Source organism: Cryptomeria japonica, chromosome 8, assembly GCF_030272615.1.
Source record: "Cryptomeria japonica chromosome 8, Sugi_1.0, whole genome shotgun sequence".
NCBI classification, from domain to species: domain Eukaryota; kingdom Viridiplantae; phylum Streptophyta; class Pinopsida; order Cupressales; family Cupressaceae; genus Cryptomeria; species Cryptomeria japonica.
The window spans coordinates 54,835,408-54,853,780 of NC_081412.1; the positions used below are offsets into that span (position 1 = coordinate 54,835,408).

Here is an 18,373-nt window from a genome sequence, read left to right on the forward strand (position 1 = left end):
AATTTTAAAATCCCAAAATATAAATGCTTTCTTAGAATATAAGAAGTTTGATTCTTTTCATTCCAAATTTATTCTTATTTTTTAAAGAAATTTCAAAACAAATACATAAATAGTTTATTTCTATTTGACACCAAAGAATAAATAAGAATTACAAATAATTGATATATAAAACTATTACATTCACATGAACCAATCTTTAAAAGCTACTCGACTTTTGTTAATAGAAAAAAGATAAATCTTGACACATAAATTAATAATAAAAAAATTAAAATAAACACAAATAATATATAAAAAAATATTACATTCACATGAATTTAATCTCTCAAACTGCTGCTAGATATTTCATAATAAAAAAAGATAAATATTGACACATAAACTAATCAATGATTTTTATTATAAGTAAACATAAATATTGCATATGAAAATATATTACATTCACATTAACCTAGCCTCCAAAAACTGGTAAATCTTGGAACATACTCTGGGCAGATATTTTTATGGAAAATTACGTACTTAACAAGATAAAATCCAGAGTCACTGAAAGCTCTTAGTCATTTGATTTGGCTATCTTTTGACACGATAAAATCAATAGACTCTGAAAGCTCTTAGACATTTGATTTGGCTATCTTTTGTCTTTGTACATTGGCTATCTTCTGCATATCCTCAACGAATGCTTTGAGGTTTTCAAAAGAAGAACCCCCTGGCATAACTGCCTTAGTTGCTGTATCCTTGTACATTGCAATATTTCTGCGCAGCTCCTTTCCTACAGGGCCTTCCATCAGATCCTTCACTACATTTTCAACTTCTTCCTTGGTGACCAATTTGGATTCATCAGCATCAACACCTTCAAAATCTAAGCCAACTTTCCAAACATCTTTGACAAATCTACAATTAATAAACTGATCAGAAAAATAAGGCCATCCAATCATAGGAACTCCCATACTAATTGCCTCTAAAGTAGAGTTCCAACCATTATGTGTAAGGAATCCTCCCACTGAAGGGTGCGAAAGAACCTGCAACCAAACAACTCTTATTAAAATGGTTTAATTTTCATTTAAAAAATCTTAAGAACCTATTGATGCTATTTTAAAATAGTACAATAAAAATACCCTACTTGGAATTGCTTGGTCCAACTAACAACCAGGGCTCGATCTTTGGTTCGTTCCTTAAAGCCCTCTGGTAACTCTAGAGACTTTCCCTCTGCTATGTCAGATCTAAGTACCCACAAGAAAGGGTACCCACTAGCCTCTAGGCCAAGTGCCAGCTCGTGCAATTGCCTTTCAGATTTTACAGCAAGGCTCCCAAAAGAAACATATAACACAGATTGCTTTGGTTGGGAATCTAGCCACCGAAAGCAAGTATTGTCCTCTTCCCACATACTGAACATGGTATTCTCCCCTTGTAAGAAATTGGGAAGAGACACCGGGCCTACTGCCAGAGCAGGGCATCCATTAACACTGAGACCCATTTGTGCTTCCTTTCCTCCTTCCAACTCCTCAAAGGTGTTGACTAGCAAGTAGTCTGCTATATTTTGGTGACGAGCTTCATAGAGAAAGGCACTGTAAATGGTTTCAGAGACATGTTTTTCGCGGTAGAATGAGACTATATCAGTTGGACGGATGGGAGGAATTTTCCCAGGAAGAGATGTAATCAGTTTGTCTTTGGATTTCAAATCTTCATCTGTATAAAAGATATCAAATAAAGACATTAAGTTTCTACAGTTCATATTATAGTATTGAAAGTCTTTGGATTTGACTGTGTAGTTTTTGTGTCAATGTTTTGAATTTTACTTTCTGATTCATCATCAGAACAATAAGTTAGAGAAGAGAAATTGTGTGAATAATAGATCAAGATTCACCACCCCAAATAGTTCAACCCCACACCACCCCTCCACTATTTTGATTGTCTGGGTCTGTTATTCACACAATTTCTCTTCTATGACTCACTATTCTGATGATGGATTATATACTATGATCCCAAAACTTGATAAAAAATTACATGCAATCAAATCCAAAAACTTTTCAATAATATAAAAGACATCAGTCAACTTAACTGAAATATGCATATAGAAAGGCAGGAAAAATAGATGTGGGTGATAAAATACCTGTAACTGGAATATGGCCTTGAGAAAGCAGAATGTTAGCGTTGGTCTGAGCAATTGAGTTTGCAGTACAACAAGTCCAGAAGATAACTCGGGGTACCCCGAGATTTTGAGCTACCTCTGCCGTGCAAGAGATATAACTATCCGACACAATACACGTTATGGGTGGGACAGAAGTATCTGCTACACTTAACAGACTTTCCAAAGCAGGGCCCATATTTTGCAGAGCATGAAAGAGCTCACCAAGTTCAGTAGTTCGGCCATGATCAGGTGGTAAGCCGTCTGGAACAGAGAGAAAGCGAAATTTGAGGCCCCTCTCTTTGGCTTCACGGTCACGGGCCGCTGCATCTGTGGAAGCTGCTTTCAGAAGGCGTTGGTCTATCCATTCGGTGGTGACAAAGGTTATGAAGAACCCCCGCATGGCCAGCAGCTCTGCAAAATTCATGAGCGGATTGACATGGCCCTGTGCAGGAAATGGCACAACTACTGCGTGCAAGGGGGCCTCTTTTATTTCTCCAGGCATCTTTTGGAAGCCTACGACTATTCTCTTGTGTGAGAACTGAGAATGGAATGAGTAGTGCATCAACCCAAATGACCAAGCTCAATATATAGACATGCATGATTCGGCCGCCCGGAAGTATCAATAGCCTGTCGATTCTGAAATTTGTCGTAGAGACTCATTCTCGATAATCAAACATTGTCACCTAATCCCACAAACATCAACTACTTTTTTAAGAGATTGATCAGTACTTGCGAAGAAAGATTCATCTGTACTCCAAACTATAAAACAAATCGGGCACTATTTTTTTTTTTAAAATTGAATTCGTCTAACATTGAAGGACCCGGGGAAAACGGTTTCCAAAAGGAGATACGTTATCAAGGCATGAAAGATTCTTCTGACGTCCATGTTTGTTGCAGTGTTCGTCACTCCACGTAAAAACATATCAGCTAATACCAGGAATACGGAATAGTTTATATGAGAGATCCTAGTATACTTGAAGAAAGAGTGGTCTAGCGTCCAAGTGGCATTAAGAGCGAGTCTCGTCACTACTGAAAGCAAATATAGTTTAAAATTTAATAAAAGAACCAAACCTGTTTAATTATGTTTTATTAAAAGAGTTTTCTAATGCATCTTTAGAGAAAACATATATATATATATATTTAAAAAAGTAGATAGATTCCATCTTTTGCGGATAGGCAATTCCTTGTGGGGTTGGGCCCCCACTGGAATTGTCTCACGCCGCGAAAACGCAAATTTTCCGTTGCCGGTTAATTTTTTTCCGACAGGCTAAAGCTCATGCAAGTGGTTAGGGTTTACATTCCACCTGGGGCGTAGATTGGTATCCTGAGTTGTGTTGCTGGCGACGACCGCTTGAATCATTTGGATATAGGCCAGGGGCGGGACATCTAGGGTTTATTTTGTAACCAATCTATTTTCCTCGGACGAGCAACTATCTACCTCTGTCTTCTTTGGCATCCATTGAGTATTGCGTGTGTGCAGTTTCATCTTTGGGTGGAAATTTTAGGGAATTATTTTGATGCATCGGACTCCATTGTTGTAGAATGACGTGCACAGGACGGAACAAAGCACAAAATCCATATCAGACTCTTCCAGGTTTCTGCCTTAAAACACCTGTCGCTTTTATTTTCCATCTCCATTTGGGATTGTCTGTAAGGTCTATTTGTTCTTTGCTGTTGCAATCAACAATCATTAATATCATATAGGTTAAGAGTTTTGCCCACTTTGAGCCTCAATATACAAAACCCATAACATAAATTTCAATAAGCGAAAACAGGGTTTTAGATCATGAGTTTTATTTGCCTCATCCATCAAAGCTAGAAAGAGGGAAATAGGATTATAATGAATCTGGATGATGGTAAGCTGGCCCCTATTTTTCCTATTAATTAGCAACGATTTTTTAATTCACCTTGGCCTTCTATGGTTCCGTGTCTTGCTTTAAATATAGCTTTCCTTAGCTGTAATGACAAATTTTGAGGACATAGCATCAATTAGTATAAGTTTGTTTGCCTAAGAAGGCTTGCTTAGTCTGTTTACTCACAGTTAATAAGTTTGTTTTACAGTTCGAGTTTCTTTTTACTATCTATAAATCCATAAATCATGGATACTCTATATATGAACTAAGCAAGAATATGATACTATATTGGCATGTTGTATATATGACATATTGTATATTACTACACATGCGCCTTGAATGCTACAGTCTCTCTGTCTCCCTGCTGTTAGTCACCGTGCTTTTTCTGCATTAGAATACCTCCATAGCTGGTCAAGATTACTACCTCCTTCCATTAGAATACATACATCTTTTTCTTGAGATTGTTACCAATGGTTTTCATTATGTACTGAGAGTTGATGATATTTTATAAGGAAATGCCTCAGCTTTATATACCTTTGACCATTCAAACAATACTGCAACATGATCTGGTATAATAATTTCCTTTCTTCAAACAGCATAGAAGATCTGAAGAATGCATATTAATATTGCTTTATATGGGAGCAAATACATTAGATATCCATTGGTACTGCTTTTGGAGCTTCTTTTAATTGTCCAACTTTTGATATAAACCCTTGTAATAAAGATTCTGTTCATTTCCTTTATCACCAATCTGATTTTTTTGCCCCTGTTTTTCCTATTAATTAGCAACGATTCTTTAATTCACCTTGGCCTTCTATGGTTCCGTGTCTGGCTTTAAATATAGCTTTCATCAATTGGCTAATTTCCACATAATCTATTTGCTGATATGTAAATTACATATCTACAAAGTTATTAGATTACCCATAACAGCTATCACTCACTTGAGCTTTTGTTTTCCAACTCCATTTTGGAACTACTGCTACTTTTTCACCTGTAGCTGCTCTTCGATCCTGACTAGTAGCTGGGTGTTCTGCCTATAGCTTCAGGAGGTATTCACGTTTGGCATATGCCTGCTCTGACCGAGATCTTTGGGGATGATTCCGTATTACAGTTCGGTGGAGGGACTTTGGGGCACCCTTGGGGAAATGCACATATCATGTCACTATATCCACTATAGTTCATAATGTGGTTGACAGGTCTACAAGAATTGCAAAATTTGTAGATTTTAAAAATTTAAAATGTTTTCTTCAAATAGAAAAGAAAAAAAAAGACATAATGGAGGTCCCTAGTTTTATTATCCCAATCAAAACAAATAAGATGGTCAAAGAAATACTTGGTAACATAACTAGGGTATTTTTCAATTTTTAATATACTTTTTCATCAATTGGCTAATTTCCACCCATATGGTCTTGCAATCAATCCCTCCACATTTCATAAGCAACTGTCGCGACTAATCCCAAGCATGACCGAAACGCCTACCTTTGGAAGGGCCAGCCAATAGAATCAATATCTAACTAACTAGATAGATAGTCGTCGGTTTCTTCTTTAGATAATTAGTCTTTCTTGAACTTCCTCTCTTTGCGGGTTCAAAATAAGGATGGATCATTTCATTCCAATTCTATAGTTGGAGGTTCCCCCAATGAAATTGAATCTAATTTAGGATCGCTCACTTGAGATTATATCTCATTTCTTGTCGTGCAATGTAGCAGTTGTATGTGAGATCATATATTCTGTAGGTTTACTCAAAACTCATTTTGCAATGTGGCAGCTGTAGTGCACAAAAACAATCATAAGTTAGTTAAGATAACAAAAATTTCAATAAGGAAAACAGGGCTTTAGATCATGAGATTTATTTACCTCATCCATGAAAGCTAGAAAGAGAGAAAAAAATAAATAAGATAGAAATGTGATTGATTAGAAAGTCTTAGGATTATAATGAATCTGGATGATGGTAAGCTGGCCCCTGCTTTTTCCTATTACTTAGCTAAGATTTTTTAATTCACCTTGGCCTTCTATGGTTCCGTGTCTGGCTTTAAATATAGTTTTCCTTAGCTAAATTGTTTGACACAAAACCGAAGACCATTTACTCTTGTGTGCTCCTGTAGTTGTGCGTTTTGGTAGAAATTTACAGCCTAGATCATATGTGAATGTCTCACACTCCAAATTGGTGTCTTGCTTGACAGGCTAGGTGAGCACTTAAGAAACTATATTTATTCCTCTGTTTTGCATATAAGAGTTAATTTTGACTACCTAGTAGAGTAGAAAATGCTCATCGTAGCTTTCGCCACAGCCACTGCATTCTTTTGATACATCTACTTAGAGATATAGTCCACAGCCACCCATTTTAGCTCACAACACGTATCATGTATAGAAAGTAGAAATGCCTTGCTCCCTCAGTGCAACATAGCCATGGTTCTTCTCATTCTCTTGATACATCTACTCAGAGAGATATAGTCCACAGCCACCCATTTTAGCTCACAACACATATCATGTATAGAAAGTAGAAATGCCTTGCTCCCTTAGTGGAGCACAACCATGGTTCTTATATCCATTCCGAAAAGAGTGGAATGGTTATCATAGAATAGAAAGGGGTGTTGGTACCTGCAAAGGCGATGTTAACATCACTATTTCAATCGTAATAATTGAACACATTTTTTTTTTATAAACACAAACACAAACATTAATTTGTAACCTGACAAGCATAAATATATCATGCTATTTATTTCACAACTAAGAACATAGTCATAGTCATAGTCATCACTAGAAAAACACAAACCTTAATTTGCAACACAGTTGCTACTTCTACTCGGTGTTGTATAGTGTTGTTATTTAAGGCTTGATACATACACATCATATAATAGGGTTATTCTCAGTAAACACTAAATGCAAACAGTAAATGCAGAAGCAAACCCATGAACAGGTGCCCATGTTTCACTTGTTAGATGCAATTTTCTACATTTTGTAACCCAGAATTTTCATTGCATTGTGTGCAAGAGGAGGCTCCACATTGTGCAAACTAAAGAGCACTGATGAACTACAATATCAACAATCATGTTAGAACAACAACCTATATAAATTGCTACTTCCAATTGAAACATGTGATACCTATTTTTGGGACAATGCATAAACTTCTTCTGATTGTATATTATGCTATATTGATGTTGTGAACTCTATTGCCTTTTCAAGCTACCATAAAACTTTAAATTTGTCCTACACTCTACATCGTTAGATAATCACACACATTAATTTGTAACCTAACAAGCATAAATATATCATGCTTTTTATTTCACAACTAAGACATAGTCATAATCATGACACAAACATTAATTTGCAACACGATTACTGCTTATACGCGGTGTTGTATAATGTTGTTATTAAAGGCTTGATAAATACACATCGTATATTATGTGCATTGACATTAACGAATCCAAACTTTTATAGAACCGTCATATAGTGCAATTAAGTAGCTTGCTCTTGGTTTTGCAGGCAGCATCCTAATCCTCTGTTTCATGGATGTGCTAACCGGAAACACTATTCAGCTTACGTATGATGGGTCCGTCCTTGTGGCTCCATGTCTCCAAATATCTGATATATCTAGCTTTGGGGATGGACCTGAGCATGGAAATAATTATAGAGTTGATCTTTCAGATGGCATTCACAAACAAAAGGCATCCTTGCCAAAAAAGTATAACAATGACATAGAATCCAAATGACTCATGATTGGCTCCATTCTACAACTAACAAAATATATCTTCCCGAATTCGCATGGTTCCCAGTGAGTCAATAAGCCTACTGTTTCTCCAACAAAGTTTAAATAGCCAATACATTTAACAAAATGCATTGCTTAAAATATTTCATTTGTGGTTGTTTAATTGTGTAGGTGGATTGTTATTCTAGACTTAGAGATTATATGTACAATACATGCTACAGTTGGAGAGCCAATCTTTCTTTGTGTAAAACAGGAAGACGTTGTAGTGCAAACTACACCTCCTCTATGTGATGCAGGTACTGATCCAAGCACATCCACAAAATGTGAGGGTTCTAAGCGACAGAGATCATTGTTTGGGGTCAGGACACCTCAAAATGTGGGTAGCGCACCTACGACGATTTCTCCCATAAAAAATTTGAATCCCTACCAACCAAATTGAATCAAGGGTTGTGTCCTAGTGAAGAAGGACATCTATCACTATAATACACCAAAAGCAAGTGCTAATGTTTTTAGCTTTGACATTGTAGACAGAGAAGGTACTAAAACACGTGTTACGTATTTCAATGAACTTGCAAAAACCCGTTATGATAACATCGAAGTTGGAGTGACATATACATTATCTGGGGGAGCAATCAAGCCAACCAATAAAATTTATAACAAACTCAATAGTGGATTAGAAATAACCTTGGTAGATGATTCAAAGGTTACTGCTTGCAATGATGACTCCTCTATACAAAAGCATAGATACGCCTTCACAGCTCTTGATCAAGTGGCTACTAGAAATAACAACTCAACCAATGACGTTATTGGAATTGTCATTAGTGTTGATTCAAGCTCAAGAATGTGTAAAAGAGACGGTACAGAGGTTCCTAGGTGTACCATTAAGTTAGTTGACATGACTCGATCAACCATCGATGTTACATTATGGGGTCCAATGGTAGAAAAGGAAGGTAGTGAACTTGAACGAAGGCATTATTTACAAGAAACGACTACTCTTGCTATCAATAATGGTTGTGTATGTGAATTCAATGGAAAGGTAATAGGTACAACATTTAATACAAGCCTCACCATAGACCCTTTGATAGATGAATTGGCTCAACTGAAAGATTGGTACAACCAAAATGTTCACACTGAACGAGGACTTTTGCATCAACTTGCTGCACCAGCTCCCACCCCTCCAAGAATGATGATTAGTGAAATTCGAGCACATGCATCAAATTCAGAGCTTACGTGGCAACATGACCTATTCTTCATTATACTGCTAACTCATCACACAAAGATCACTGATTGAGTCACACAGGTTTGATGTACTCCAACCAGAAATCCTGAAGTGGAAAATGCTTACCAACCGGTATTCACACAATGCTTCCATGTGTCGGTTCCCATAACTACATGTTAGTTCATCTTGAACAAATATGCCACTAAACTTTGGCATATATATACTGGTTCATACATATGTCAGTTCTCTCTTCTCACGTATCACATGTGCCGGTTCACATCATGTCACATATTGACATCAATGACAACATACAATATCATTATGTCTTCATGCTGGTTCACATAATGCCAACAGAATTGGCTCAATTGAAAGATTGGTACAACCAAATGTTCACACTGAACGAGGAGTTTTTCATCAACTTGCTGCACCAGCTCCCGCCCCTCCAACAATGACTATTAGTGAAATTCGGGCCCATGCACCAAATTCAGAGCAACTGTTCTATTGCATTCTAAAGGCAATGATACAATAGATAAAGTCTAAGTCATTTTACTACCAAGCATGTCCCACCCAAGTAAATGGAAAACCATGTAAGAAATGGTTAGATGAGACCGAAGAACGAACTTGGTATTGTTCGAAATGTAACATGACCTTGTCTGAATGTAACTACAGATACATTCTCTAGACAAACTTGCAGGATCAGACAGATACAATATGGACAATTGCATTTGATGAAGGGGCAATAGAACTCATGGGCATGCCTGCAGAAACATTATACATGCTTCAATTTGATGACAATATTGAGCGAAGCACCACAGATGTCATAAAAAGCATAAAGTCTAATCAGTTCCTCTTTAACCTAACATGCAGAAATGAAACTTACAATAATGAAGAACGGTTGAAGGTTGTCATCACCAATGTAACGCAGCTAGATTTTGCCTCAGAGAGCAGTATACTCCTGGACAAAATAAAAGAAATGTGTACTGATGCAAGTCTCTAGCCTTAAGGGCATCACACAGTTGTAAATACAGCCACTTGTAAATACAGACAGTTGTAAATACAGACAATGAGAATTAGTGTACAGTTGTAAGCAGTGTGAAAAATGTAATTTACTGTGGGTGCACACACTTATGTTTGTCTCACGATGTGTATGCATTGTAAATTAATATTGCTTTATTGTATGTCAATTGAATATCTAAACTTTAATAATTTCCTTTCTCCAAACAACACAGAATATCTGAAGAATACAAATTAATATTACTTTATATGGGAGCACATACATTAGATATCTGTTGTTTATATAGAATATATGTATTTCTAACCACCATTCGCCACCAACATAGAAAATTAGAACAAACCACTTCCTATACTTGCCAACAGAGAATGACTTGTTACAGTTCAATGCTTTGACAACAGTTCAAGTAAAGACAAAAATCTTTATATTTCAGCTTTCCAAGTGCACATCAGCAAATGATTAGATCCAATAGAAAGCAAAAGGAGGTTACTAATTATTGGAAGAATCTTGTAAATGATAGTGCCTAAAGAAATTAGAATTATATATTCTGCTATTAAGAACTGTAAAATACAAGCAGATAAAACTAACGTGCAAACCTTGAATCCATTTCAATGTGTTAAATTGTTCACAACTTTTCAATCCAAAAACAAACATCTAGGCCTTAAAGAATTTGATTGAGAAAAAGAAACATAGAGGTAAAGATTGAACATTGTAATGAATGCACATATTTAATGTGAGAAAGTATTTGTACCCCATTACTATTGTCATCTCCAATGGATGGGATGGGACAAGCTAATAGACATCCCTCTGCAATCAATCAAATGACAACAAAAGTAATCATTTGTATTGAAAGTTACAATTACAACTAAATCATTATCTAGCAAAGAATTAATAGAAAACCATAAGCATCGATGAATTTTGATCAATGTTTTGAATTCAGATCCAACATGCACCAAAAACCATGATATCCCTGTTGCTTACAAAGAAACCAAAAAAAGGTGGAAATACAGGATACAATTTAGTAAAAAAAACTACAGAAATACAACACACACTCTGACTAGGAAAAGTAACTCTCCCAGCATTCTGACGGCTTGTACATCATCATGCTTTAATGCAAATATGTATTTAGAATAGGAATAAAAAAATTTCAATGGCATAGGCCTTCACTTTCTTTTCCATGTACGCTTCCCTCCTGTAGCATACATGACCTTTAGTTTAACAGAAGCTTCAAGATATGCCACCCAACAACCAGCAGCATATGCCCAACTTAATATATATACAACTTTCACTTGTGCACATCATAACACAAAAAGAACATTCGGTCAATTAGAACGCCATGCATTATAATTCATACCAAAATATTGACCAATATGTCAGCTGCTGTCTAATTTATTAACAGTGAGACTTTAATTCAAAAGGCATGCATTTAGATGGTTTATGTGTCTTCGGGTAAAAAGACTTCCATTTATGTTTCTAATTATCAAATAAACTTTATCTTATTATAATTTGAGTACGTTGAATTGCAATTTACTTTGAGCACTGTTCCGTGTTCTTCAATACATGCTTCCTTCTTTTTGTATTCTAAGCTCAATTTCTTTGTCCAATTTCAGTATGTTGAATTGCAATTGACTTTCAGCATTGTTTCCATGTTCTTCAGTACATGCTTCCTTCCTTTTGTATTATGGGCTCAATTTCTTTGTCTATTCCAATATGCAATGTTCCATTCATATGATATTGTAATGTTGCTATTTGGTGCAAAGCCTGCTTGTGAAGGTCTTTATTTTTTATCCACTGAATATTGCAATCAGATGGCTGCCTTGAATGCTCGAGGGAAGACCAATCACCCTGACCATATTTTTCCCATTGAATATTGCAATCAGATAGCTGACTCAAGAAGTCAAGAAACCACCAATCACCTTAAAAAAATGCAAGATCAAAAAGATCAAAACCGAAAACAAGCCGAGCATATTATGCTAGTCATAAGGAGCAAATTGCTATACATAGGCATTTGAGAATTAAAAACAAAATGAAACTCACCCTGTGAACAAAAAATCTACAAATGTGACAAATCCTCAAGCCCACCCAGAACTACAAGTACATGAACAATATCAAACAAAGCAAACAATGGGATTGAATGTTAATGCTAGATTCATAACAACAATGAAAAGCTTTCGTAGTAAAATAGATGGGCTTTCTAACTTGGAAATATGTAACATATTCAAAGAGTCATACCCAGGTATGATTTCACACTCATCATGCCAAACCTCTATGTGTAGGAGATCCATTAATGAAAAGGGTGTTCACCGATTCTCACTACACAATAACATGGACCCAGGGGATCAACCTATTATGCTGAAGATATTGACGCAAGTAGAAGAAATGCTCATTGCTAGAGTGAACTTGATATTACAGGTTACCCATACTGTTGGAGGCCAATATAAATACAGCGGCCATACAATTAGCTTCCCACAAGACATACAAAACATTGCAACTCTGCTCCCATGTAAATTGGGAGACATACATGTCCTTATAGTTCGTAGACCCCAGGCCCAAGGAAACCACTATGATTTTTATGTAAGTAGGGGTCGTGTTATGGATGCATTGCAATACAAAGTGAAATATGACCCATACTATAAAGATGTGTCAATAAATTATGACAATCTAAACCAACTCTCCGAGGTAAGAACAGATGTATCAAGAATGCTTCATACCATTGAAGCAAATGACGATGTCATCGTAACAAATAGTGAACACACTGATGAAGACCAAAATGAGGGAATGATAACCAATACGTAATCATTTGTATTACACCTCCCGAACGAACACCGTGAACTACAAATAATTAAGAAAACACTAGAGCTTGAGGACACCACAGATAACATCATTGACTGGCTAGAAATAGGCTTAACCCCAATTAATGAATATAATATTGATGGCCTAATCAATATGGAGGGTTTACATTCTACCTGGGGCATATATTCGTGTGGCTGCCTGCATGCGGGCTGCGTTTTCATCCCGAGTCGTGTTGTTGGCTACGACCGCTTGAATCATTTGGATATAGGCCAAGGGCGGGACATCTAGGGTTTATTTTGTAACCAATCAATTTTTCCTCGGATGAGCAACTATCTACCTCTGTCTTCTTCCGCATCCATTGAGTATTGCATGTGTGCAACTTCATCTTTGGGTGGAAATTTTAGGGAATTATTCTGATGCATCGGGCTCCATTGTTGTAGAATGACGTGCAGACGACGGGACAAAGCACAAAATCCATATCAAACTCTTCCAGGTTTCTGCCTTAAAACACCTGTCGCTTTTGTTTTCCATCTCCATTTGGGATTGTCTGTAAGGTCTATTTGTTCTTTGTTGTTACAATCAACAAGCATTAATATCAAATAGGTTAAGAGTTTTGCCCACTTTGAGCCTCAATATAAAAGACCCATAACAGAAATTTCAATAAGCGAAAGCAAGGTTTTAGATCATGAGATTTATTTGCCTCTTACATCAAAGCTAGAAAGAGGGAAATAGGATTATAATGAATCTGGATGATGGTAAGCTGGCCCCTGTTTTTCCTATTAATTAGCAATAATTTTTTAATTCACCTTGGCCTTCTATGGTTCCGTGTCTTGCTTTAAATATAGCTTTCCTTAGCTGTAATGACAAATTTTGAGGACATAGCGTCAATTAGTATAAGTTTGTTTGCCTAAGAAGGCTTTCTTAGTCTGTTTACTCACAGTTAATAAGTTTGTTTTACAGTTCATGTTTCTTTTTACTATCTATAAATCCATAAATCATGGATACTCTATATATGAACTAAGAAAGAATATGATACTATATTGGCATGTTGTATATATGACATATTGTATATTACTACACATGCGCCTTGAATGCTATAGTCTCTCTGTCTCCCTGTTGTTAGTCACTGTGCTTTTTCTACATTAGAATACCTCCATAGCTGGTCAAGATTACTACCTCCTTCCATTAGACTACATACATCTTTTTCTTGAGATTGTTACCAATGGTTTTCATTATGTACTGAGAGTTGATGATATTTTATAAGGAAATGCCTTAGCTTTATATACCTTTGACCATTCAAACAATACTGCAACATGATCTGGTATAATAATTTCCTTTCTTCAAACAGCACAGAAGATCTGAAGAATGCATATTAATATTGCTTTATATGGGAGAAAATACAATCGATATCCATTGGTACTGCTTTTGGAGCTTCCTTTAATTGTCCAACTTTTGATATAAACCCTTGTAATAAAGATTCTCTTCATTTCCTTTATCACCAATCTGATTTTTTTGCTCCTATTTTTCCTATTAATTAGCAACGATTCTTTAATTCACCTTGGCCTTCTATGATTCCATGTCTGGCTTTAAATATACCTTTCATCAATTGGCTAATTTCCACATATTCTATTTGCCTATATGTAAATTACATATCTACAAAGTTATTAAATTACCCATAACAGCTATCGCTCACTTGAGCTTTTGTTTTCCAACTCCATTTTGCAACTACTGCTACTTTTTCACCTGTAGCTACTCTTCAATCCTGACTAGTAGCCAGGTGTTCTGCCTGTAGCTTCAGGATGTATTCACGTTTAGCATATGCCTGCTCTGATCGAGATCTTTGGGAATGATTCCGTATTACAGTTTGGTAGAGGGACTTTGGGGTACCATTGGGGAAATGCACATATCATGTCACTATATCCACTATAGTTCATAATGTAGTTGACCGCTCTGCAAGAATTGCAAAATTTGTAGATTTTAAAAATTAAAATGTTTTATTGTAATAGAAAAGAAAAAAAAAGACATAACGGAGGTCCCTGGTTTTATTAGCCCAATCAAAACAAATAAGATGGTCAAAGAAATACTTGGTAACATAACTAGGGCATTTTTCAATTTTTAATATACTTTTTCATCAATTGGCTAATTTCCACCCATATGGTCTTGCAATCAATCCCTCCACATTCCATAAGCAACTATCGCAACTAATCCCAAGCATGACCAAAATGCCTACCTTTGGAAGGGCCAGCCAATAGAGTCAATATCTAACTAACTAGATAGATAGTCGTCGATTTCTTCTTTAGATAATTAGTCTTTCTTGAACTTGCTCTCTTTGTGGGTTCAAAATAAGGATGGATCATTTCATTCCAATTCTATAGTTGGAGGTTCCCCCAATGAAATTGAATCTGATTTAGGATCGCTCACTTGAGAATATATCTCATTTCCTGTCATGCAATGTGGCAGTTGTATGTGAGATCATATATTGTGTAGGTTTACTCAAAACTCATTGTGCAATGTGGCAGCTATAGTGCACAAAAACAATCATAAGTTAGTTAAGATAAAAGAAATTTCAATAATTGAAAATAGGGCTTTAGATCATGAGATTGATTTGCCTCATCCATCAAAGCTAGAAAGAGGGAAAAAAATAAATAAGACAGAAATGTGATTAATTAGAAAGTCTTAGGATTATAATGAATCTGGATGATGGTAAGCTGGCCCCTTTTTTTTCCTATTAATTAGCTGAGATTTTTTAATTCACCTTGGCCTTCTATGGTTCCATGTCTAGCTTTAAATATAGTTTTCCTTAACTGTAAATTGTTTGACACATAACTGAAGATCATTTACTCCTGTGTGCTCCTGTAGTTGTGCGTTTTGGTAGAAATTTATAGCCTAGATCATATGCGAATGTCTCACACTCCAAATTGGTGTCTTTCTTGATAAGCTAGGTGAGCACTTAAGAAACTATATTTATTCCTTTGTTTTGCATATAAGAGTTAATTTTTACTACCCGGTAGAGTAGAAAATGCCCATCTTAGCTTTAGCCACAGCCACTGCATTCTCTTAATACATCTACTCAGAGATATAGTCCATAGCCACCCATTTTAACTCACAGCATGTATCATGTATAGAAAGTAGAAATGCCCTGCTCCCTCAATGCAACACAACCATGGTTCTTCTCATTCTTTTGATACATCTACTCAGAGAGATATAGTTCATAGCCACCTGTTTCAGCTCACAACACATATCATGTATAGAAAGTAGAAATGCCTTGCTCCCTCAGTGTAGCATAACCATGGTTCTTATATCCATTCTGAAAAGAGTGGAATGGTTATCATAGAACAGAAAGGGGTATTGTTACCTGCAAAGGCGATGTTAACATCACTATTTCAATCGTAATAATTGAACACATTTTTTTTTATAAACAAAAACACAAACATTAATTTCTAACCTGACAATCATAAATATATCATGCTTTCACAACTAAGACATAGTCATAGTCATAGTCATCATTAGAAAAACACAAACCTTAATTTGCAACACGGTTGCTACTTATACTCGATGTTGTATAGTGTTGTTATTTAAGGCTTGATACATACACATCATATAATAGGGTTATTCTTAGTAAACACTAAATGCAAACAGTAAATGCGGAAGCAAACCCATGAACAGGTGCCCATGTTTCACTTGTTATATGCAATTTTCTACATTTTGTAACCCAGAATTTTCATTGCATCATGTGCAAGAGGAGGCTCAACATTGTGAAAACTAAAGAGCTCTGATGAACTACAATATCAACAATCATGTTAGAACAACAACCTATATAAATTGCTACTTCCAAGTGAAACATGTGATACCTGTTTTCTGTACAATGCTTAAACTGCTTCTGATTTTGTATTATGCTATATTGATGTTGTGAACTCTACTGCCTTTTCAAGCTACCATAAATCTTTAAATTTGTCCTACACTCTACATCATTAGATAAAAACACACATTAATTTGTAACTTGACAAGCATAAATATATCATGCTTTTTAATTCACAACTAAGACATAGTCATAGTCAAGAGACAAACATTAATTTGCAACATGATTACTGCTTATACGTGGTGCTGTATAATGTTGTTATTAAAGGCTTGATAAATACAAATCGTATATTATGTGCATTAACATTCACAAATCCAAACTTTTATAGAACCGTCATATAGTGCAATTAAGTAGCTTTCTCTTGGTTTTGCAGGTAGCATCCTAATCCTCTATCTCATGGATGTGCTAACCGGAAATGCTATTCAGCCTATGTACGATGGGTCTATCCTTATGGCTCCATGTCTCCAAATATCTACTATATCTAGCTTTGGGGATGGACTTGAGCATGGAAATCATTATAGAGTTGATCTTTCAGATGGCATTTACAAACAAAAGGCATCCTTGCCAAAAAAGTATAACAATGACATAGAATCCAAATGACTCATGATTGGCTCCATTCTACAACTAACAAAATATATCTTCCCGAATTTTTATGGCTCCCGGTGAGTCAATAAGCCTACTGTTTCTCCAACAAAGTTTAAATAACCATTACATTTAACAAAATGCATTGCTTAAAATATTTCATTTCCGATTGTTTAATTGTATAGGTGGATTGTTATTCTAGACTTAGAGATTATATGTACAACACATGCTATAGTTGGAGAGCCAATCTTCCTTTGTGTAAATCAGGAAGACGTTGTAGTGTAAACTACACCTCCTTTATGTGATGCAAGTACCGAGCCAAGCACATCTACAAAATGTCAGGGTTCTAAGCGATAGAGATCATTGTTTGCGTTTAGGACACCTCAAAACGTGGGTAGCACACCTACGATGATTTCTCCCATAAAAAATTTGAATCCCTACCAACCAAACTGGTCCATCAAGGGTCATGTCCTAGTGAAGAAGGACATCTATCACTATAATAGAGCAAAAGCAAGTGGTGATGTTTTTAGCTTTGACATTGTAGACAGAGAAGGTACTAAAACACGTGTTACGTGTTTCAATGAACTTGCAAAAACCCATTATGATAACATTGAAGTTGGAGTGACATATACATTATCTAGGGGAGCAATCAAGCCAGCCAATAAAATTTACAACAAACTCAACAATGGATTAGAAATAACCTTGGTAGATGATTCGAAGGTTACTACCTGCAATGATGACTCCTCTATACCCAAGGACAGATACGCCTTCACAACTCTTGATCAGGTGGCTACCAAAAATAACAACTCAACCATTGACATTATTGGAATTGTCATTAGTGTTGATTCAAGCTCAACAATATGTAAAAGAGACGGTACAAAGGTTCCTAGGTGTACCATTAAGTTAGTTGGCATGACTCGATCAACCATCGATGTTACATTATGGGGTGCAATGGCAGAAAAGCAAGGTACTAAACTTAAACAAAGGCATTATTTACAAGAAATGACTACTCTTGCTATCAAGAATGGTCGTGTATGTGAATTCAATGGAAAGGTAATAGGTACAACATTTAATAGAGGCCTCACCATAGACCCTTTGATAGATGAATTTGATAACTCAATGATGAACCAATAGAACCAAACCAGTACTAAGAGGGGGGAGGTGAATCAGTACAAACACAAATACAGTCCAAAACCGGTTTGACAGAAAATACTCCAAATGACT

At 36.0% G+C, this 18,373-nt stretch overlaps 1 protein-coding gene across 1 annotated transcript; it reads right to left on the bottom strand.

Annotated features, from left to right (window-relative positions):
- Positions 1-605: 605 nt before the first annotated feature.
- Positions 606-8,092, bottom strand: LOC131038798 (7-deoxyloganetin glucosyltransferase-like). The gene is made up of 4 exons (XM_057971343.2): positions 8,081-8,092; positions 2,105-2,603; positions 1,115-1,680; positions 606-1,013 (listed from the first exon to the last, which is right to left on the bottom strand). The coding sequence occupies exons 1-4, from the start codon at positions 8,090-8,092 to the stop codon at positions 606-608; spliced, it is 1,485 nt and encodes a 494-aa protein (XP_057827326.2).
- Positions 8,093-18,373: the final 10,281 nt, after the last annotated feature.

Coding starts and splice junctions, on each gene's coding strand:
- LOC131038798 (XM_057971343.2), bottom strand. Junction 1,681..2,104: donor AGGCCATATTCCAGTTACAG/GTATTTTATCAC, acceptor TCTTTTATACAG/ATGAAGATTTGAAATCCAAA. Junction 1,014..1,114: donor GTTGGACCAAGCAATTCCAA/GTAGGGTATTTT, acceptor GTTTGGTTGCAG/GTTCTTTCGCACCCTTCAGT.